Genomic DNA, 24626 nt, shown 5'->3' with positions numbered 1-24626 from the left:
CTAAGTATTTATTATTAGTTCATCCTTAACACTGGAGATTTGACCATTAATCTGGATTGCAGCGAACACCAGAAATGTTTTGCGGGTGTCTTTGTTTGAAATTAAAGCTCTAACAGTTATGCCTGGGATATAAAAATAAGCTTTAGATACAGAATGTTTTTCAGTCTGAGAGCAGAAGCTCAGCTGCTTTTAGTAGTAATGAATCCTCTATTAATTTCTGAAATAATCTTAGATTTCTTTTGTTTTCTTTGTAGTACATGGAACGATTTACAGCTACAAAGAAGAAGTTTGCATGATCGCTATTCTGACCCTGTATTTTACCAGTAAGAAGACTTGACTAGAAGCATCTGCTTCACTGACTTGAGCCAGGACTGATGAAGGAAATGATCAGAGCACTCCTCTTCTAGTAGTCTGAAAGAGCCTATTAAGACCACATTGAATAAACTTGAACTAGAGAATATAGGTATTGAACTGATGAACCTGCCCAGGGGCCAGTTTTGATTTTTGTGCCACAATAGCTTTTAACACAGTAGATGTTCTCCTTTGTCAGGGCTTGTTCTTTCACAGAGAAAGGGAACAAGCATTTCAAAGTTGCCAGTTCCCTTTTGTCAGGAAGCTGGCTGTTGATTTGTAAGAGGATTGTTTCTTCTGGAAACATTTTTCCATGATAGCACATGGAAGTTCTACCACCAAAGCACTGTATGTCTTGCAGTAAGCACTTGTTCTGCAGAGAAGAACTTTTTCAAATGGGGTTTTAGTTTATAACCTGTGTTTTTTCTTTTTTTTTAATGAAGCACAAATAGTTGTGGTTAAGTTAAACGTTTTATTAACAGCTTCCAGTAAACAAATTGTGGTTTGAGCATTGTTCATTTGTATTTTACTTTACAGGCTTTCTTTTCCCATAAGCAAGATTTGCACTACAGTCCACTTTTCCTTGAGCTGTATCTAATAAAAATTAGGTTCATCTTCAATGTATTCAGTAAAAATGTATATTGCTAGAAAATATAATATCCTTGCACTGACTCCTTGTGTACAGAGCAATGCTGAAGGTTTGAGTTGTCAGCCCACTGCTGCTGCCTTATTACCAAATGCACCTAGCAAGAGCTAAAACTGTATGCAATTATGTAACTTATACTGAAAAGGAAAATGTACTTGTATATTTTAGTAAATTATTTTCAAAATATCAGTTCAAGTTTATTTGGTGTAACTGTTGTCATTTTATGAAGTAGTACTACGATGTCACAGAAAGCCCTCACTTAGCTACTGGAGCCTGTCAGTTGTTGGTAACAGCTACGCTTCAACATTGCACCCATCTTTACGATTAGCAATAAGTGGTTCCTTTGTAAGATGCTCAGAGAGGCATTTATTTCCTTGACTCTGTTGCCATCTTATTTCAGTTCTTACATAGCAATACCTAGAAGAAGAGTGTTTTAGGGGACATCAGCTCCTTATTCAAAGGATGGATGCAATCATTCATCATTTAACAGGGAAGCAGTTGTATTTAAGAATCCCCATTCCAGCTATTATTAAATAAAAAACCTACTAGCTTCTTGACAGAAGTAGCTGACTGCTGACCATGTTTATGAGACTACTTTGTTTTGCAAGGCCTAACCAAGGAAGTGCCTTAAGAACACTTACGACTTACCATGATGCAAGGTACAGTCAGAAATCTATTCAGCTTAAAACAAATAGATTCCACAGATTAGGACATGCAAATTGAGTAGTGAATAAAGCCTTCACACTTGTTCTAAATTTTACCTCCTTCTACTTGATACCTAAATCCCATGTGAAGTACTAGTTTTTTGGCTTTTTTTTTTTCCTAGAGCTTTGCTGTGCATGAGACATGGACAGAACAAATTAGCAGTTAGCAGATTCCCCCTTTGCAATCACCAAAGGCGTCGTCTATCATCAATATGTATGAACTTGGCAATACTATGCTGTGGTGGCATTTTGGTTTTACAATTTTTTAACTGAAAGTATCTGTGCTCAGAGATGCTGCTTCTCTCATTAACGTGTTCTATTCAACAATGTGTAAGAAGAGAACGGAAGCATTGAAAATTATGAAGCTAGCATTGCTATTAAAAAAAAATCTTACTATTGTGGGAAGTACTTAAGTAAGTCGGCATTTCTTCTTTGTGATCACTAGTTCATTTAGAAACCTTTCAATTGCTCATTGTTAGGCCCCTTTGCTGCCTTGGAGTTATGACAGCTATCAATGCTTTTGCAAAGCAAAATGGAGAAAGTATCACATAAAACACTGAATGGAACCGAGTTAGTCCTAATTAACTAAACTTGCTCCAGAACAGAGGAAGACTTATTTCTGTTACAAAGAAAAAATAACTGGCTGATGCCCTTGCTTGCTTTAACTCACAGCAATTAACTGTGACTAAGTCACACTGTAGAATGCTGTTCTAGAGCTTTCAGCACTCTATGTAACCTATTAGTAGTTTTATATTGGGACTTCCTGTTTTCCCTTCTCATCACCCCCACCCTGCAACAAGTGAAGCTATAAATCAATTTTATTTCTGTGCACAATCGCACTTGCAGCTTTTTAATTTTGGAATTACTGAGGTAGAACATTAGCCTAGGTAACAATATAAACAATTAGTGTATTTTGTTTCAGACCTACATCACTTGCTCTCCAATTTTCCATTGCAGTAAGACACACACTTCGTCCATCTATTCCACCAGCATTTAGACACTGCATTGCTTTAAGCACAGCAAAGGTGAATTAGCAGCTGCAGGTCATTGTGTGGTGTGAACAGTGGAGTTGTTTCACCATATTGCCTTCACAGAGGTGAGCTCTGCAAGTAGTTGTATAAGCAGCACAGGCTGCAGTTGATAGTACAGTTACTGCTGTGCTAAAAAAGCTGTCTTTCATCAAGGAGTAGACTAGCTTGAATTTTCCAATTATTGTCCTTTAAATGTACCCATGGGAGATGTGCTGCCTCCTCCTAATTGTTACTTAAGCAGGCTGTCCCTAGTTTCTTTTCCTAGTTACTGGTAGATATTAGATAGTATATTAGAAGTACTTCTTCCAAGCTCTTTCCAGATATGCTAGTCTCTCTTGCAGCTCAGAACTGTTGTAAGTCAATAGAAGTCTCTCCCCCACTACCTCCTCCCCCTTAAGAGTGTTCTGGGAATCCAAGGCTCTGGAATGAAAGAAAATATAATTTAAATTGCCTCACAGAAGAAATTGCATTGGCAGTAGGTAGTAGAAATCACATTTCATCTACTGGACTAGTTACTTGCTAGGCATTCATTACCAATACTTAACTAGAAAGTTTCAAGTTATTTTACTTGGTTCCTTTATCATCCTGAAGTATATTCCCACATACATCATGATTTTTCAAAGAAGAGATGGACACAGTTCACTGTCTGAATTTAAGAGATGTTGCTTACACAGGGATCAAAACTAGAAAAGACCACAATATTCCTCTCATCCCAACCACACCCATTCTTTTCTTAGCACTGGGATTTCTGTGAAATAAAAATAGATGAGGAACTTCCTAGCTGAGTAGAAGCAACTAGTTCTGCCAAGTTTTTCAAGGACAGGAAACTAAACAAAGACATTTCTAAGAGAAAATAGTTTTAAAACACATTCAGTTATAAAAGTATGTATTTTTTTGTGCACAATATATAGTTTAACAATCAAAAGCAGAAACTGTAAACCTTCATTCTTCATAGCATTCAGACATACAAAGATGTGATGTACAAGTATCAATTTCATACCAGAGATATGAAAATTAAGCATCTATTCTATAGACAACAGTAAGACATCCAAGAAGCAGTTTTTGACTAACATAAAGGCACAAACTCCCTCGCAGATTTGGCTCTTGCTGCATCAGAAAATAGTATTGATACTCTGACAGAACTCAAGAGCGTCAGAAATTATTTCCTTTTGTGGTATTCACTGCAATATTACAATTTTGTCATACCAATCACAGCATTTTATCAGCCAGTGTGCTCATTTATTGTTAGAGCTCAGGCAAGTCAAGAACAAGGACTTACAATGGCAAGGGAGAAAAACATTCCGATGTGTGCAATGTCCAAATGCTACAGAGCAGGCTTGCACTGTGTAAGCAGAATAAGGTAACCACTTCAGTCTTCTGTTCCAGGAGACAATCATAATTAAATAACATATACTTTGCTTTCACAACTAGCAGCAAATATTCCTTAAAGTAATCTGAAGTTTTTAAGAAGGAAGAAAGGGAATATAAAGTCCCTATGCAGGTGGCTGCTCAAAGTTTACTATGCAATGTTTTTAAAAATACTTCTTTGCTACTTGCATTTTTAAGCACATCATCTTCATTTACTGCTTGGGTAGCTAGTGAACTTTTGAAATTCATTAGCATTCCAACAATTACCGGAAGCTAGAGAGGAGCCAACCCATGCTACTCAAGTATCTAGTCCCCTAAAAATGACTTTACCTTACTCACATAAGGCAAACTGCCACTGGCCTATTTTTACATGCAGCTACCCCATCCTTTGGTCAGTTGTTTGGGTTTTTTTTGTTTGGTTGGGTTTTTGTTTGGTGGGTTGTTGTGGGCTTTTGTGCGTGTGGATTTTGGTTCTTCTTTCTTTATATATCAAGCTGTCCTGGGAGCCAACTGAAAATATACTGGTTAACAGACTGTATTTCTGCTAAAAAGAAAACAGAACACTTAACAAGCACTGTCTTGCATTTTGGAGGATTAGTATAATCTCTGACTCTGGAATTCAGTATTAGTGGCTACAGGGTAGTTGTGGACTGTCCTTCAAAAAAGCACCCCATAATGCTATTAGTTTTAATTATTTGTCCAATCAATTTGAAGATTCCTGCCATCCAACACTGAGTAATCACAGGTTGGTCCAAAGCGTAATTTTCAACTTTAAAACAGGCATAATATATTGCTGTGTGGAGTTTAAATAATCTAAGTCACTTGCAATTTAATTACTATGAAGATTCCAAGAAAATCTTTTTATATTACAGTAAAACCAGACTATTTTACTTCACAGGAAAGTGCTTTACCTCACCTGGTCAGAAACTCCTCTATTCTGCAACAGAATAAGAACATTTTATTTGCAAGAGACTTGGATACATAGTATTTCCAACTGCCAGTCCCCAAGTCTGCAATAATAAACCAGTCAGCAATCTATTTAGAACTAGTTTATTTAGAACTAGAATACAGTTCATAAATAGCTACTGCTTCCTCCAGACTTGTGACAAAGAAGTTTCACAATAAGCCTCTCTGGTTTTGGTAGGTTTAAGAAGCACCCCCAAAGTCACTGCTGAGAGCAACCTCTGCACCAGATCTCAATTATTATTTTGCACTGGAGAAAGGCATAAGCTGAACTCCAGTGAAAACTGGCTGAAAGATAATCAGATATGCAAGCAAACTCCATGCTTTTCTACTCAGTTTCCTCCAGTTCAGATGCATCATTCAAACACTTAACTTTTAGATGAGGGGTGTAAAATTTTCCATCAAATAAATACCTTGGGGAGATAGTTTTATCTTCTTCTACTTGTGTGCATGGGGTTTGGATCAGATATTTACAGACACACAACAAATATTACCAGAACAATGCAGCATGATTAGTCATGGCCTCCAAACCGATGTCAATTTACAGTAAGGAAATGGAAACCTGCATATCCCTCTGGTTACCATTACCTTAAAGATTGTGTGGTTAGGAAGTGTTTTAAAGCCCTCAACCCACAAGTTGTAAGTAACGGGCCTCTTCAATTCTGTGATCCACAAACTCAACTCCAAACCAATCGTGTGGTTTGGATTGTAAAACTATGGTTAGACACTAGAGATACAAATGAGACACTGTTTACCTAGTCCCTATTTTAGTGAAGACACTCAACTTATGAGGTATTTCAAACAGTGCAAAGTGCCCTCTCCAACTTTCCACAACTGTGAATTCAGATTACCCTGCTTGTTCAACTTCAATAAAGGATTGAATTTTCGGTGCAGGAAAATAACATTTTTAAAAAATTAAAAAAAGAAACTGGGAAGAGGAATAAAACATGCAAGAAGATTCTCAAAGCCCTAACACTTTTAGCCCTGAGCAGTTTAAAGAAAGTGAAGGCAGATGAGTAGAAGGAAGTTGGCTGCTTTCTTGGAGTCAAGGCCATGTTTACATGAAGCAATAAAAGAAAACTAATCCCTACAGAAGGGGTACTGCTTCATTTTTCCCAGCCCCTCTTATTTCAGAATACAAGTTTCACAGATCCATGAATATGGTGGTTTGCAGCTGGAGAGGCTGTCACCGAACAATGACAGCAGGCTTTAATTTTCAATTAGTTTCTTGGCTCTGATGTTTGCTTGCTCAATGCGTTCCCTGTTTGTATCAGCCTGAAAGAGAGAAATTCATAGGTCATTTGCAGACTTGATGCAAAACAATTTAAAAATTCAAACTGACGTGAACTTCTGAATAGCAAGGTGTCATCATCATGGTAGAGAGAAGGAAAGCAACTTCTTTATGCTGGAAGTAATGTTTTTTCCCCCTAGACAGCATATGCTGTCAATTTTGGCAGAAACAACCAGGAGAAGAAGGTTTTACTCCTTCGCTGACTTTCAAAACACAGCAGCTTGCCTCAGCTGGTCAGGAAGCATGTTAACAAAACAAGGGAATAAAAATTCTCTCCCAGTGTTTAGACATCTTAAGGACCTCTAGTTCAGACCTTGCTGCTCTGAATTGGAAGTAATAGTCAAAACTGGGCCTATGGGCATGAAGACGGACTTATTTTGCTTAGTGCAAATCCATAGTTTTCGTTCACATCCCCTCCAATCTCCTATTGCTGTAACAATATGATATTTGTAAGAACAAGCTTTAGATTTTATTATGGTTTAATTTACTATAATAAAGTATCAAAGTCATGTCAGTATCTAGGTTAAACAAGTGTCAAAATAGTTTTACTGAAAGGTATGATAAGGAGGTTATAAGTAATTCCCCAATTATGCAGTGTGCTCTGGGGAACGTGCAGGAAGCTAAATAAGCACAAAATCAGCCTCTGCCCTCACCGTGAGTGGAACGCCTAAAAAGTTCAACCTGTGCCAAATATTAGCCATTTCACACCCTTGTCTTGCAATGGGCTGGGCAGAGCACACTTGCAGTTCAAGTTCTTCCCTCCTGTTCCCTCCTTCCTGCCTTTCAGGTCAAGGGGAGGGGAGGGACAAAAACCTGCTATAGAAAAGGGAGACTAATCTGTTAACAACGCTTCAGAAACACTAATCTAGTTACTAGATCATCTTCTAAGAAAAATCCAGTAATGCAAGTTTCATTATGGGTTTATTCAGACTAGGAGTCCTGCATAATACTATCAAAGAAGTCTATTTCCCAGGTGAGTCAGAATTTTTAAAAAAAAGAAGCATTGATTCTACTCTGAAGTTAAGCTTAATACTGCCCTTTGTTTCTTTACATGATACTGTTGTTTGGAGATTTACAGACAACTTTTGGTTTGTTTTCCATACTGTTCACTAGATTTAAGAAGTTGTCAGCATAAAAGGATTAATTTAAATATCCTGAGACAAGTTGCCAGTCTCAAAGCCAGGAATTGCACTTTCACTTTTATTCTGGTCTGCAAAGCAATTCTAACTTGTATACACCATATTTTAATAATTAGTAAGACTTGATCAGCAAGACTTATTCAAATCACTAAACCAAAAGAACATCAGGCCAAAACAAATGTTTGACTCTACTAGAAACACTACAACCACTAATTCCCACTTGCAGTTTATTTCACCAGGCAGTTTTCAGTCTGCTTTATAAGAATTTCATACCTCATTTTAAACTCAAAGAAATTTTCTACTGTACTTTAAGCTGACTTTTTTAGCATGGTAATCAGTTGTGCAGTTTCAGGGAACAGTTAAGGTATCCTCCATAAAATCATGTTGATTTGCCCTATCAATACCACAAGCCCTTAATTACTAGACCAAATTGAGATGTGGACACAGGTGCAACTAGCATTTTTGTCAAACTAGAGGAATTCCATTCCTCTTGCTTTTAACCCTACTGCACATTTCAGTGAGATTTTTAAATTCCCAATTTGTCTTAAGACTGTAACTTCACAGTAATCAGAGTGTTCACTTCTACTTTTTGAAATCTTTAATATACACTATTCATTAAAGGTTTTGCTTCCTTTCTCAACCAGGAAGCCTATAAAATAAATTCTACTCCTTTCAGAATATGGGCATTTCTAAAATAGACTTAGTATTCTCATAAAGCTGCCCTTTGAAAGAAACCTTCCCAGGACATATTATATATGCTTGATCTGTTTGGAGAAGCTAACACTTAAGTAATAAAATTATATAATTAAAAGGAAGTTAATATGATTAACTTCATGTGCAGACCATTTCCCTGTGCACCTACAAACTCCATTATGCCAAAGTCCCCCCAGCTCCAATATTAATTCGTCCACAAGAATTAAGGCAATGAATTACTTGTTTTACTTTACATTCATTAGTGACTTTTTAGGAATTCCAGCAGAGCTGTGTTATTGTTAAAAATACCTATTCCCCACCAGAAGAAAAAAAACCCATTTCCTTTGAGCAAGAATCCCCCAGGCATACCTCCAGTAAATGTTTGTACTTTTGATCCCATGAAGTTTATTAGTTTTCAGAGTAAGTAGTAATCTGTGCTATATATTCACGTTTCCTGACAATCAAGCATTTGAATTTTAAATCTATATACCCTATATATATATATCAATATATCTCTTGTTCAATTCACTGCAACCTAGAGGATGGCATAACCTTACCACGTATTTGGTGCAATACAGTGAGCATATTCCCAAAAACCTCTCAGCCCCTGAATTGAAAGCAGGGAACACCTTTGACACTCACCTTTACATTTATCCGATCTATTTGCTTATTCTGGGCATCGATCTCATTGCCCATATCCAAAGCCATGTTTTTCAAATTCCCAAGAATGTTTCCAACTTGAGCAAGATTTTCATCCATTTCCTCTTCTCTGGCATCATTGGTTATCCTGTTCAAATAATTAAGACAACGCTTCAAGAATCAAGAACTTGCTTTTATCTAGCCCAGATTTACTCTTTGTAGAACTTGTTTGCTGCACTATGCATTAAAACCAAGGTGTGTTTTTCCCCTTTTAAAACTGTACTTCAAGTAAGCATTCACCAAAAAGAGTGCTAAGCTAACTGCTACTTCAAAAATAGCCTTAAAAATTAAAATAGTTACCAAAAGTTTAAAATATGAGTTTCTCTCAAGTATACTTTATGACAGTAATAGGCCTTGATATTTTTAACAGTCCCCTCAATAACTTAAGAGTTCTCACAGGCAGAAACAGACTGACAATACCACCACAATGTAAAAAAAATAAAAAAAATAAAAAAAAGTGTAAGGTGAGCACTACAACATTGAAGGTGTAGGCACCATCTCCTCTCCAAGTAGTACCAATTCCTCCAAACAATAGTAAAAAACTTTCTATTTAGTAACTTGACTTAAAATGCATCTGAAAGAAGCTGACAACTAGTAGCAGGATTTGTGCATTTGAGATCACGGAATATGAAGAAGCAAACCTTGTAATATATCCACTACTTGGTCCTCCAGAAGTCTGAGGCTGCTGCCGGTTGATACTTCTTGGTTGCATGGATATCACATGATCTGCTGAGTTCTCTGTTCCATCTCCCCAGGTTGTTCTGTACGCTTTGCTGGCCTCGAAGTTCTTTGTCCTACTCCATAAAAATAAAAAAAATCTGAACCACTCGATCAGAAATATGGCTTCCTGACTGAAATTCAGTATTCATCTAGAATTTTCAGAAATATTTGTCTTGTGCCCAAAAGAGATTAAATTTTGTACAGATAAAGCTTTGTCTATATAATACAAGTTCTCGTATCTTGATTGTACAAACACAACTGAACTACTCTAAGGGCAGTGATTACTTCGGTCTTAAGCTTTAATACAAGAACAGTAATCTACTTAAAGCAATACTTTACCAGAAGCTTATGACAGTCACAGGAAAAGCTTACTCTGTCATAAAATAGAGTTGCACTTATAAAAAGAATTAATCTAGAGTCAAGATCAGTTACCTTTCAGGAAAAAATGAGGATGAATGCAGAAACTCCCTCAAACAAATACCCACCCCTACTATGCAAGAAAACCATTAATTGCTACTGTTTTTTTAGGAAACATTAAAAAAAAATACTTGGCAACAGAAAAAGTTAGTGTTTCTCACATTAACTTTGATTATGAACTAACAGTAATCGTGTTTAAGTAGCTATTTCATTCTGCAATTCAATTGCACTAACTCCATTAAATAAACCAACTTACCATTACACTTTTTCCACGTAATTCATAGGAGAAAAAAAAAAAAAAAAAAAAGTAAAGAAAGCACACTGACACAAAGCAATCTCAAGAATCACAAGGCCACAAAAGCAAGATGGGAAGAAAACCTAACAAAATGATCTTATCTAAATTGGGGTCTGCTCTCATGAATCCTAAAGAACTTATTTTGAGAATATTCTCATGTTCACCTTGTTTTGTGGCATTTTCAGGTTTAAGCTAGACAATCCAGACACTGCCATTTTTCTGCTTCTTTACCTGCGGAGGGAAATCTGTAGTGTCTCTCACTACATCTAACTTTGCAATCACAGGTAGCCAATTTCTAGAGATTTCAGTAACCTGGGCATTATACATTTGAAGAGTTGTGAAATTAACTGTAATGAACAGGCATTCCCCCTCATTCTACTGGCATTCACACATTCATTATGGGAAATTATGGTTCATAGGTCAGATCCTATAAGAAGTAATCTAGAATGACTATATCAAGGGGAAAAAAATAGTATAAATTTTTCAGTTCATAATGGAAATGTTGCACCCAACAAAACCCTGAAGAAACCTAAATTAGTCAGTTCTACCTCTTTGTACATACACAGACCTAAAGATCTCTAAAGTTTACTGCAACTCAGTTGGGTGTTATATTTTAATCTCATTTATACTGAAGCCATAACTGGAAGCGATCTTTGTATGATTTGTTTCTGGAGAAGCAAAGTCTTAGGTGCCAGAGGCAACTGTGAGCAATTTATTAACAAAAAACAAGTGACCTGAAGACTAGCTGCACCTGTGAAGTAGACAACCAGAAAAAGATTTTTTGTTCAAAGTAAGCACAGTTAAGAAGACTTCTCACTGCCTGTTTTTAAGAGCTGTTTTTCAAATTACTATACATTCACATTTCTCAAGTTTTGTTTCTGCAAAACTAAGGCAATTTATACAACCTGTCAAACCAGCAATGGCTCAACCAGTTGTTCACCACTTCCACAGCTACTAATACCCTCTGTAGTAATGGATATTTTCTATTCACATCAGAATTACAAAACATCACAGTCAAAAGGAGAACCGCATGCAGACAGACATCATGCACGTGCAAGCACAAATGCAATAGAGACATCACTTCAGACAGCTGGTTTAATGTTCAGCTGCATTACTAACACTGACCTTGTCCTAAAATCCACTTTCACCAGTTTAAGTGAATACAGCTTCTTATCCTAGTCTTCATTTTTAGAAAGCAAGCATCAGTGTTAGGAGAGAATGGAGAAGAAAGCATAGTAAAGATCAACAAAAAGGTAAATTGTTATTAGTACATAGACTGTATAACAGAACTGCCAGTATTTTGTGTTTTCACAAAGCTTTTACAAATAATCTAAGCCTAGGAGAAATTAAAAAAAAAAACAAAAAAAACCCAAAAAAACCCCCAGTAATTCAGCAAGTGTTCTGATTTAGCTTATTCAGCTTTATGCTCTTATGAAAAATATGAAAAGTTGTGGAGGTTACTGGTTGACAAATAAATCTGACATTGACAAAAGTGTTGGTGTACCAGCAGATATATGAAAGACACGCACTCTTTCTTCTTTGCTGCCCTCTTCTCACCCATTTTTTTCTGCACATTACTGTCCAGTTTGGTACACAACTATTTCTGTTCTCATTATCTGTGTACTTGGAGCACCACAAGAGTTCACAAATTCTGAGCTTGCTCAGTGTCAATAAGCTGCTTAGCTTCAGTGTAATAAGACTATCAGCTACAGAAAACAAAGAGAGAGTGTGTCAAAAATGCTCAAAGTCCACCAGCTTGAGCCAACTAATATAAAGCAGTAAGCACACTTATCCAGAGATCAGGACTTCTGCTTTTTCAAGGGGCTAAAGCACTAAGACTTCCAGCCTTATAAGTCACACTCACACCTATCCTAAATGACCTTTAAAGTATTATTCTGTTGGTTAGGTAGACTCAGCCACTCCAAGGAATTTTTATCAAAACATCTGCTGCTTCTCTGTTGAATTATAATTGATTTTGCTCATGCTAAAGAGCAAAAACACACACTATTCACTTTAGTCACCATAGTCAATTTATGTCTCCTTCACTTGGAAGGGTTATGATCACATCCAATTAATACAAACAATTTGGTACTTTACTGGTTAAAGATAAAGCTAGGACATCATCAAAAATAATTCTGACATTGTTCAGGCTGTTTACTTGATTAGAAGTACAAATCAAGTGCCATTCAAAAGACTAGATTCCTCAACTGACTTAGATATGGCAGCCATAATGCTGATGTTATAAAGGTACTGTGAAGCAGGTCTGCAAGAATTCATGTAGTCATCAGTGAAAAAATTTAAAGCTTTAACACCAGTGTCTGCTCTGTTCTCCTACTCTCACCCTCCCTAAAGCATGAATATTTTTCAAATGCTTAGAGAACCAATATTCATTTCCTTTTCCAAAATATAAGTTGTCTTGCTCTTAAATTACAAAAGTACTGTTGTGAAAAATTATTTTTGGAATCAAATTTCTAACAGACATGCACTTACATACAGCTATTTGCAGTTTAATTTGGCCTCATCTGCATGGACATTGATAGCCTTCTACTAAATAGAAGCCTTAAAGAGATTAGGACACAACTGTACAGGATGTTATATAGCAGCTATATTTATAGTAAAAGGGGCACAACGTATGGTTAGAAACAAGTAAGCTTCAGTTACTCACATACAATTTTAAAAGGATGCAGCTCTACAAGCCAAAACAACCAACTTCGGTAGAGATTCACCATTTTTTAATTAGCTCTTTTATTAGTTAATATCTCCTGGTACAGTAGATATTGGGAATATTCTAGAACTCCAGGCTCAAGTACCAATATAACTGACCTGTTACAAGGACAGACACAGAGCCCACAACATTTGTTGAGCTCTGTCAGTGTCTTCTCAGCTTCTCTCATGTCCTTATTTATCTGGTCCATGCCTTCTTCTATACGATTTAGTTGTTCTAGAAGAGAAACGAGTAACCTGAATAAAAATGGACTGATAGCAGGAACAAGCTTCAGTTCTATCTTTATACCAGGACTAATGACTTTTCCTTCCAGCCTTCTAGGATTTATTCTTTTTTTTAATTAAAATATATATATATATATTCAGTGAGAGGTTTTGGTTACTACTTTGCAAATATCTTTCCTATCCTTAGAGCAGCACTTTTGTTGCTACTTTTAGAATAAATGCAGCTAGTTACATTCATGCCATGGTGGAAAGAAGCAGCTTCTGTAGCAGAGCTGTATTACCTTGTAAGTATCATTACCTCTCAACTGCTTTAAAACCTCTTTTAAATACTGCAAATACACAGGAATACCCAACTAGGAAATCTCATTTTCACCTAAACAGTCTTTAATAATAAGCCTTTAGTTTCAGGAACAACTCTTATGATAATTCTTTTTTTACACTGATTACATTCTAAGATTGGTTTTTAGTGCTAGGGAAGAGCTTACCTCCTTGCTCATCCAGCATGTTAATAGTTTTGATGCCAACATCCTGGGACTGCAGAAAGAAATTTAATTGCAGATATAAAAAGAGATTGCAGTGCAAAATCAGAAGGTTTAGATAGTAAATTTGATAATCCAACCAAGTCCATAATAAAGCACTGTACTTGAAATAACTTCTGTAGTAAAGCTAATTAGAAGTCTTAAATTATAAGCTATGTTAGGCTAATAAGCACCTTACCCATTACACTATCTCAATTATTGGGGTTTTTATGGCATTTCTGTGAGGTTTTTCATACACTACAAGAAGATGATAACATTTATTGCAATACTCAATAACTGCGTGATAATGTCCAGCTGGAAAAGTAAACCTAACTACGCTTCATTTTGAGACATAGCGTTTGATTCATTCATCACTAATCCTTCAAAAGGGCATACAAGACCTTTAGTCCTGGGAGCCAGAATGAAAGAAAGCAAAATAAAGCCTGCAAAACCATTCCTAAGGATTCAGCGGTGGGGAATATACTACAGCAGAGCTCTTTGCTGGCTCAGAGTCTTGGATCTAGCATGCAGTTTGCACCCAGGCTTTACTGTAAACTGGCAGCATAGAATGAATCACCAAACCATGATACCAAGAGAAATTGTGTTGGCTTATTACATGTACTGACAATCTGTATGTGAGAAGTATTCATCAAGCTATGGTGATTCAAATGCCCCACTGATAACAGTAGCATCTTCAGCAAGCCAGAACTGTGCAGAGCAGTAGATTCCTCATCCAACTTCACCAAAATACAAGTTTGTTTCAAGTAATGTAAAAAGGTGTTAAGAATTTCATTATCAGTTAAAACTGATGAACAGATTGTAAGAACATATATGTAGAATTACTTGTTTGGAACCTAGAGGAGTTGTACGCTACTACCCCACCCAACTGAGCCCTACTGTCCTCATAGTGAAATATTTGCACTGTTCACAGACAAAATGAGCTAAAAGACAGATGAAAGATGTTAGGAAAAACAAATTATGCAGCAGACAAAGCCATAACTGACCATCAGAAGACTTTTTACAACTAATCTGTAGCATTTGAAGATCAGATCCTTTTGCTTAAAACAGGTAAAAAGGATATTGATTCTTCTGTAATCTGATATGATGTGAAAATCATTGTTATTCTAATGCTACAACTGAATTAAAGCAGCAACTTCTAATGATGAAGTGTGTGTCTTGAGAAAGAAAAAAACTGTTTAAAATGACACTTAACATGCTGCTTTTTATACTTAATAAAGCCAGAGAATTCAAAAGCTTTTTCTTACCTCAATGGCCAAGCCAAGAATCCTCCTTGTGCTTTCCAAAGACTAGAAAGGTAATTTTAAAATGAGTGCATTAATTACTTACATACACATCAGTGTCTGAAAGTCCTCTCTGCCAGTTCATTGTAGTAAAGCAATAGTATACAAAAGGTTCACCACCTTGTCTATATTTAATACATGCTACAAGATGCTCATAGTGGCAGCATATTAGTTGTTCTTAGTTTTTAGTCCTTGCTATCATTTTTCTTACCCCATTGGAAAGTCATTATAATAAGATGACACATTCAAATGAATTTTAGTTAAATAAGAAAGTCATGAAGTATCAATACGATTAACAATGCTGTAGGTAACCAAATTCCATCATATCAGTAATCACCACTGGGTGATTAGTACTCAGTTCGGTGACTAAAATTCAGCAGTTAAAACTACTTATTTTTAGGAGAAGTCTTCACTCCAGTATTCACCAACTAAAGTGAAAATTTAAAACATTCAGCTATAGCCTTGCAGAATTATTATCCTGGTCTGTCTTTATTTTTAAAAGATATTCTAATCTTGTCAGACAAGAACTGCAATCTCAGATGTCTTCCTATAATATTTACCTCATCAGTGACCTGGTTGGCCCTCAGCTGAATTTCTTCGGGTGATAGCTCATCCATGACGGGAAAATACTACTTGTAAGTAGTCACGTTAAAGAGAACCTTCTCCCTGTAATAACAGATACAAAGCAAACATCAGACCTATCCTTTCATCAGTATTTTGAGTTGAAGCTAGAAGATAGTGCAAAGCATGAGAGCCAATATATTCCATTCTGCATAGTAAAACATCTCATTAGGACTAGAAGACACTGAAATAATTATTCAGCTGATATGACCCAACTGAGGAGCTCAAGGAAATATAGGAACAATCAGTATATGAAGCAGTTTTCCTTCCAAAATTTGGCTTCCTAAACATTTTTGAAAAGAATCTATTGTTAAATAAGTAAAAACCAGGAAGTAAGGTCTTAAAATAACAAGCTTCTCCATGCTGGAAAGACACATTGGTTTGCCCAGTAATCTAGAAATAAATTTTTTAAGATGTTTAAGTTATTAGTATAAAATTTAAGTGTTCTTTCCATTTCCATTGCAGAATTTTAATAGTCAGAAAAAGGGGAAATATTTTCACAGATGAAACACCACCTAAAATTATCCCAAGTAACATTCTAGAAATGGGTGTTGTTACTGTATGGCGAATTCCTCAAATGCAAAAGGATCCACAAAAGTTTTAACTGGTATGTCTGCAACTGTAGCAAAGATTTTCTAATCTACCTTTCTCGTAATAAACACGGGGTCATAACTGAAGTCCCAACATGTCATGATTTGCCTTTTGCTATAAACAGAAGATAGATATTTTGCCTAAAATACAAGATGAATAAGCAATCCCATCAATAAGTGTATTCCTATCAGAGACGGGTTTTTCAGAGCTAAGAATCTCCTTTTTTCTTGGAGGAATGGTAATAAAGCCAGCACTCCTAGCAATGGGAAATCAGAGCTCACAGGCTATACAAGAATTTAATGAGATAGCACATAAGCTGAGAAATAAGATATTCCCCCCCCCTTAATTTTAAACTAATCCTTGATCTTTCACATGAGTAGCTTGCAATTAAGTTTGCATTGCCCATGGATATAATTCCAAACATCCTGGTTGACTTGATCCATTTTCCCCTACCAGATCAGTATTTTAGAATATATAACATAAGTAATTGCTCCTAGGAGGGTAAATTTATGTAGATTTGCCCAGCTGTTACCCCTCAGCTCTTCACAGGAAGTGTGCATAACTGATGGTGAAATGAAATCAAGATGCCTAAATCCCTTACAGCTGAAATACTTCAAGATTTAAAGAACATTTGAGCAGGTTTGGTCTTCAGCATCTAGTATAGCCTGAGACTATGATTCTAGGATATTTTTCTAAAGTAGATGTCAATGAAAGTTAGTTTTTGCTATAATTAAAACAAAAAATAAAAAAGATCAAGATATTCTCACACAAGGCCTCTAAATAACTCTGTTTTCAGTAGTCCAATTTCAGTGTATAATCAGTGAATTATCTTTTCATTCACAGGCTCTGGGAACGCCCTTCAAGCTGATTTCCACAGCTAAGGACCAGTAAACCTGGGACAGGGAGGAAAGTACCTATTTTCACTGAATTAGATTAAGCAACCTCTCTGGACAACCTGTTCCAGTGCTTAGTCACCTGCACAGTAAAGAAGCTTTTCCTCATATTCAGGTGGAATTTCCCATGTGTCAGTTTCTGCCCTTTGTCTCTTGTCCTCTGGCTTGACACGACTGCGCAGAGCCTGGCTCCATCCTCTGACACCCTCCCTTCAGGTACTGACAGACACTGATGAGGTCCCCTCTCAGTTGTCTCTTCTCAAGGCCCAGCTTCCTCAGCCTTTCTTCATAAGAGAAGCTCCAGCTGACCATTCATCTTCCTTGCCCTCCACTGGACCGGGTCCAGAATCTCCATGTCTCTGTTGTGCTGAGGAGCACAGAGCTGCACACAGCACTCCGGATATGCCCTCACCAGGGCTGAGCAGAGAGGCAGGATCACCTCCCTGGACCTGCTGGCAATGCTCTTCCTGATGATCCCCAGGATCCCACTGGCTTTCTTGCCCACAGGGGCACTGCTGGCTCAGGGACAGCTTGTTGTCCACCTGAGCCCCCAGGTCCCTCCTGGCAGAGCTGTTCTCCAGCAGGTCAGCCCCCAGCTTGTGCTGGTGCCTGGGGTTGTTCTTCCCCAGGTGCAGGACCCTGCATTTGCCTCTGTTGGATTTCAGACTGTTCTTCCCTGCCCATCTCTCCAGCCTCTCGAGGTCCTTCTGCAGGGCTGCACAGCCCTCTGGGGTATCAGCCACTCCTCCCAGCTTTGTGTCATCAGCAAACCAGTTCCAACAGCTGACAGACAGGCTCTGTGTTCCCCTAGCTGGCTCGTATCTTCCTGAATAACTCCACTGACAGGAAGCAAGAAGTTCTGTAGAAATGCACAGCATTCCACTCACTTTCACCCTGAATCAATAGTATTTGGTCTTGAAACTGATCAAAAATTGACCTAACAATGAAGAAATCCAGCTTCAAGATGTGGAATAAAACCCCTTCCAACACAGCAGATACAGAGGGGAAAAAAGTTACTTCCAGGATTCTTCAGAGGTGAGGTATGCATGTGCTTATCTTCTGATGCTCATATTTGGACACCTGTAGTGCTTTGACTTGTGAGGTGAAACCATAATCTAAAGTGATGGCTCACATAATTGCTAGGATAAATGACCTGTGTGTGAGTAAGCTAAGTAAAACCATTCAGAACACTCAGTTAAGAGAAACATTCTGACAACTTTTTATCATAGATAAAGGGTTCAGCTATTTGTTAAACTTTTCTGATAATTTCTTGAGGTCATATGGCACTGAAAAGTGACAGAGCCTTTCTTTCTTTCTCTAGACTTCCTGACAAGCTTACCCACATTCAGTTTTCAGACACCGCCATTAGAGTATGTAAAACAAGACATACTAAGATTTCCTTATTAAGACAAGCATAAGAAAGCATGTTCTTTGAATTAGTTTGATCATAATGTCTGTTTAAAGTTGAATATCCAAGCCAAATGCATTAGACTCAAAAACCCCACAATTTTATTCCCATTAGTTTTGCAGCATTGCTTTTGTAAGCACAGACACAACCTTCATGGTAGCTCTGCAAAGCCAATTAGTGCTATAAGGCAGAATAGAAACACATTCCCTAGGCAATAAAGACTTCTCACCACAAAGAAGTTTAAAACATCAAAAAGGCACACAACACTACTTTAAAACAAATAAAACATTTCCAAAATAGGCTATTTCTGAAGATGTAAATACACACTCAACAGTTGCAGGCCTAATTGGAATAGCTGACCACAGCCAGTGCCTTTCATGCAAGATACCTCAAAAGAAATTTTAACAGTCAAGACGAGGCTATTTGTATTGAAATACCTGAGCTGTTCCAACAGAACACAGTATACTTACATAAAGAAAGGATACTTGTTTCCCCATCTTTCTGCCTAGGAATCATAAAGCATCCTTTGAGGCATTCAGCTCTTATGCTAACGGTATACAACAAAATTATTTTATACATGAGGCATGAAAATTACTCAATAAAGACAAAATATACTGAGAGAAAAAAACTTGATATGGCTATGATAATATTTGCTAAGGCAAGCATTTAGTTTAATATTGATGCTCAATGTCTATTTTCTTTGCTTCCCCTCTCCTACCTTTATAAAATCCTAGCCACAAAATAACCAAAGTAAAAAAAGACAACTGCCTACAAAGATAATTCATAATTATAACAATATTCTACTATTTTTGCTTAATTTTATTTCTAGAGTGGAAAGTTTTAAACAAGAATCTCATGTGCCTACATACAAAGCAGTACTCCTTTAAGGAAGGATGTGATGCCAGCTTTGTTTACTTTTTGTTATCAGCTTTCTGCAGTATTTGCTCAGTTAAACACATTTCAGTACAACCTCCCTTCTGCCCCTTTCATACGAAGGTGATACCTGCAGAGCATGCAAAACTAAACTTGCTACAAAAATGTATTTTCTTGAAGTAACTGGGCTCATTAAACTTTCCTACTAGGAAACAGACTACAACACATTCATTACCTTAACTATCACTGCCTTATAAAAAGGAAGATTCATTGAGAAACCAGAGCAGTAAGGAAATAAATGCATGGCCAGCAAATTTTACAAACCTGATTTTTACTGCCATGCTTTATTTGGGAGATTGTGAGGGACAGAAAGTGTTCTTTGAAATTCCAACCTAAAGCTTTAGATCTCTTCACAAGACTACTCATGTTGGGCTAAGCCATCCTGTAAGTTCACCACTATAATACATATCATAACTCAGACATTGCTGCCCAATACAGTTGAGGGTGGATTAGGCTTAAGTTACTTCTATCACCTGAACAAGAGGAAACAAACTTATGTCTGCACAGCCTTTTTCCTTAGCACTTACTATTCATTTAGTCATGGCTCCAAAAATCCTGGAAACTTTTCAATTCACTCCCCTATGTGAGGTTGTTCAGTTGGAGAAGACTGAGAGAAAAGACTACTGCAAAATAACAAGGGATACAACAATCACTTTTGGGCTGATTTTATCATTGTCTATTAAAAACACCACTGGCTTAGAGACCTTAATTTTGCTAATCAACACTCACAGAACAACTGAAGCATTTTAGTGGGTTCTTTGTCCAATTTGAAAAAGCTGGAAAGTGACACAGACTGATGTGAGCTATGACCAGGTCTCTATTAGGAGGAGGGTGATCCTGTGAGAGCACATTGCAAATTTTTGCTTGGGAAAAGCACTGCTCACGTTGCCACATTTGAGGTGGATCAGTCCCAAGCACTGACTTCTGTCCCAACCCCTGCTGCTGAACTGAGAGCCAACATCTGCCAAGGCAGAACTTTCATAGTGTGAGAGAAGCAAATTCAATGCAGGGAACACTCTGGTGCATGTACACATCCCCAAGTTTAAAAATCCGCCTGAGATGAGAAAGCTACGGAAGTATCACCTCATCCAACAGCAGTTCACTGGCGGGGTTCCCTGACAATAGGGACATTAAAAAGTTTGGGGGGAGGCAATAAACATTTGAATGGAAAGACCCTTGAGATTGAAGCACTGCTGTAAGCAGCCAGCAATAACATAATCATCTCTGCCCCCCACCTTCCCAGAGCACACTGTAAAAAATTAACGTGAAATCTATTTTTTGTTGTCTCTCTCATTGGCCTAAAATATTCCACTGAACCACTAAGGGTTTTTCTTGCAAGTGTTTTCCTTTTCATTGAGAAGTACTTGCCAAGTGGAAGCCAGCTATTTATACCAACACACTTAGTTTCCAACGTAAACAAGTTTCAAAAGCCATCATTACAACAGTGACTTTGAACAGCATTTTCAAGTTTTTTTTTTAATACCAATAATCTTCAGAGATTTATAAGACAGTTCCATGGTAATGAAAGCTATAGTAGGCAAGTTACATGATTTAAATATGCTTTTCTACAGCATTTAGCTGAGAAGCAATTCCAATGCTTATTGCCTCTAGGAAAAAAGAAAACTTAACTCCTTGCTTGATGGCAGTCACAGCACATTAAAGCTGTGCTGTCCAAAGTACCCACAACCCTTACTGATCTTTATGACTTTAAATTAACTGCCACAAGGCCTGATAAAGTGCTTGCTCATATCCAATTACACTGTCCACATCTGGACAGGGAGAGGCTGACAAAAACAATGTTTTCTAAAACCAGAGAGGTCTATTTGCACCAGATCAATATTGTTCTGATTGCTGGCACTTTCACAAATCCACCTTGAATAAGAATTTTGTCCTGCATCTCTGGCTGACAAGCAGAAGTTTTGTACCTCTGACAGGTTGAATGCCTTTCAGAAATTTGTCATTTATCTATTACATTTGCTACATATCATAAACTAGTTCCCTAGTCACCATCTGAAGGTCCTCCATTTGCACCTACCCCTTTTGCTGTCAAGTTACACTTTTAATCAGTATCACAAATTTCTCTTCCTCCTTCACTGATAATTTGTAAACTGGGGGGAAGAATGAAGTAGCTTATACAGTGCATCTACAAGCATAATTGAGAAATACAGACTATGCCTTCTAACCACAAAGATAGGAACTAGCTGGTGATACAACTTGGCTGCTACAGCAACTGACTGAAAGCCAGTATCTCATGAGCTGTATTTTTACCTGTCAGTGAATTGGTACAGCCTCAGGTGATTGCAGATGCTCTCAGTTCCTTCTCTTGTAAAGGAAGCTGTTGCCTTCCCCAAAAGATGGAAGCATTCATGAAACAATATTTGTAGAGATGTGAATGTTAAGTGTGAGTTTCATATGCATGCTTGCAAAGGTCAGAGTTAGACAGTTTATTAGACAATTTGATGATGGAGGTTTTTTGGTTGTCTCAAATTCTTCACAGCACTAATACAGAAATGTGTTTTTTAAAAAATTCTTCCTTAACACAAACAGCTATCCTATTTGCTAGTTAGCTGAAATTCAGCCCAGCTAATGCAGGGTGGCACAAGGTAGCAGCACCAGAATGTACTCCTCCAGATGATTATGTCTACAAGATAAATGAATAAAGCATCTGTGGCCCTGGAGGAAGAGGCCAGGGCCCATGACCAAGACACTACTCTGCATGCTTCCTGCTTTCTCTTATCAGCTTCCTAAACACACTGCACAGAGGCGATAGCACAAAGAATAGGCGTAACCAATGCCACCTCTCCTGTGCAGTGTGTTCAGTTCTACACTCAACACAACAAGTCATTTTTGTCCCTGAAAAAGCCTCATGAAACCTCCTCTAAATCAGATACTGACCGATACAAACTCACAGTCAAACTTTGATCCACTTACTGACAGTAACAGATTCCATTTCTCCTAAAGACACAGACTGTGCTGTATAATAACCTGCTTCAAAAACTGCAGAGCAGAAGAGGCCAGGCATATAGACTGGCTACTAGACTGCCAGTAAGCAATCAAGTGCTCTATTCGATCAATCAAGCAAGCAGTTGCTATCACAAGAGGCTTTTCCTTTGTCCCTAAACACTGTCCTACATAGCTGTCCCCTCTACAGCACAGCATCACGTTTGGTTATGAAGGGGAAGTAAAGCAACACCCTTAGTGCTAAATACAGAGCAGCTAGTGCCCTTTTTAAGGGAACAACAGCAACAAAAAAAAAGTTAGGCAAATAGAGAGGTTGCATAAAGAAATTTCCGAAGTTCCTTCAGGTCGTTTACTTAAGAGTACCAAGTCATGGGTTGACTTCCCATCGAGTGAAACAGAAAGAGAAAAAGGGAAAAAAGACCGAAAAATAAAGCTGAACTCGCCAGCAGCTTCTCAGAAGGACGAAGGGTATCGAGACGTACAAATGAAAGAAGCACAAAAAGGACTTCGATGCTTATTGTTTACTACATTAACACTACTGCATCTTACAGATCAGACTAAAGGCAGCAGGACACTATATGAGTTTAAGAAGAAGCAACAAGAGGCGGGTCTTCTCCTGGACCCCTACTAACACCGCAATTCACGGGCTCTCGCCAAGCAAATAAAAACCACCCGAACATGGCATTGCCGCTCCCGGCAGGGGCGAGCCCACGAGGCCTCCTCGCACAAGGGGCGGGCGCAGCCCACACCTGAGGCGGGGGCTCGGAGGATCCGGGCCCGGAGCCGCATTATCCTGCGCAGCCGAAACAGGACGGCAACCGCTGGGCCAGCGCGGCCGGACCGCGCCGGGCCCGCCTCGCCCCACAGAGGCCCCCGGCAGCCGCAGCCCGCCCCGCACAGGGCGCGACGCGGCGGCGCGGAGGAGGACACGGACCGGATCTGACAGCCTGCCGCCCTACCCGAGGCGCAGCACGGTGGCAAAGCCCAACCCGTCGCACACTTACCGCCACCGCCGCTCCCTCGCGCCAGGCCGGGCCCCCGCTTTAAGCTCCCATGTCCCGCCCGTCCCCGCTGCCGAGCGCCGGCCCGCTAGCGTCACCGCCGCCCCCGGAAGCGCGGCCGGCCCCGCCCCGCTCATCCGCCGCTCCCAATGCGGCGGCGGCAAGGAGCCGCCCCCGGAGCCTTCACACGGCAGAGGGCGGGAACGCCGGCCTGCGTACACTCAGCATGGCGCCCCGCGAGGGCTGCTGAGCCTGCCTCCCTCCCTATTCGGGCAGACGGCGCCTAAGTGTCCGGTGGCCGCGCCGACCGGAGTTGCGGCAGCAAACAACGCGGTACAGAAGTGGCCCTATTTGTATCAGTCGGGTTTTTCTCGAGTAACTACTCTACTAGGACGATGCCTGTCAGCCCCCTTCTGTCACCAGCAGAGAGAAGGAGGGCAGAAAGGCAGAGCTGCTGTCCGCAATCACCGACCTCATCCTTTGTAGCTGACCCGCGCAGTCTTTCCTGAGGTATATTCCTTCTCGGGTGTAGGTTAGTTCTTCCCTGAGGCTGCTGTCAGATCCCGTACGTGCTGTAGGGCTGTAAGCACAGCCGGTCGCTTTCACAGCATCAGGGCCTGCATCAGCTTACGTGGCTCCTAAAGTCACTCTTCGACTGAAACTGCGGCGATCTCAGAGCTGGGTCTTGGTTTCCTTCCTCTCTCTCAGCATCTCGGGATGCTCCAAGCCCCAGTGGACTTTGGTCTCGTGAAAGGTCCCAGTGGAGTAAGGCTTATTGCACACTGCACAGCCCGCGCCCTACTCCTCCTGCCTTAAAAATCGCCCCTGGAGCAGATTTCCCGGGCGCAGCGGCCTTGGCCGGTCCGGCCCAGCGTGATGTCCATAGCGTCTCGCTGCTGAGGTACCCGCCGTCTGCAGAGTCTGATTTGTACACCAGTAACACGTGACACTATGCGTGTTTAAAGCGCTGCCTTTACACACAACCACACTAACGTTTACTATCATTATCTATTGGTAAATGCCCCCAGCTGGACAGTGCCCGTGCCCTCGCCATGAAGTTTGCTCTCCTGTCCGCTGTCCCCCGCTCTCCCACCGCCGCCGGGACTGCATTTCCCGGCAGCCCCCGCGGGCAC

General features: G+C 39.2%; 2 protein-coding genes across 6 annotated transcripts in view; one reads left to right on the top strand and one right to left on the bottom strand.

The window, feature by feature from the left end:
• LRRC57 (leucine rich repeat containing 57) overlaps window positions 1-1192 on the top strand; it is a 5655-nt gene extending 4463 nt beyond the window's left edge. For all 4 annotated transcript variants that reach the window (XM_040066620.1, XM_040066622.2, XM_040066623.2 and 1 more), the window contains exon 6: window positions 255-1192. In XM_040066620.1, coding sequence (XP_039922554.1) covers window positions 255-296 — 42 coding nt within the window. In that variant the 3' untranslated portion in view covers window positions 297-1192. The remainder of the gene's footprint in view (window positions 1-254) is intronic.
• On the bottom strand, window positions 804-24626 carry SNAP23 (synaptosome associated protein 23). Of its 2 annotated transcripts, none has more exons than XM_040066627.1 (8): window positions 23966-24626; window positions 15646-15751; window positions 15050-15091; window positions 13752-13800; window positions 13141-13258; window positions 9527-9679; window positions 8829-8973; window positions 804-6338 (listed from the first exon to the last, which is right to left on the bottom strand). In XM_040066627.1, the coding sequence occupies exons 2-8, from the start codon at window positions 15700-15702 to the stop codon at window positions 6273-6275; spliced, it is 630 nt and encodes a 209-aa protein (XP_039922561.1). In that variant the 5' UTR covers window positions 15703-15751; window positions 23966-24626; the 3' UTR covers window positions 804-6272. The 2 variants fall into 2 exon arrangements, with proteins under 2 accessions (XP_039922561.1, XP_039922560.1); XM_040066626.1 differs by lacking the exon at window positions 23966-24626 and adding an exon at window positions 23497-23597.

This window comes from Hirundo rustica, chromosome 6 (genome assembly GCF_015227805.2).
Source record: "Hirundo rustica isolate bHirRus1 chromosome 6, bHirRus1.pri.v3, whole genome shotgun sequence".
In the NCBI taxonomy this organism is placed as follows: Eukaryota; Metazoa; Chordata; class Aves; order Passeriformes; family Hirundinidae; genus Hirundo; species Hirundo rustica.
This window is presented reverse-complemented; position numbering and strand designations above follow the sequence as displayed.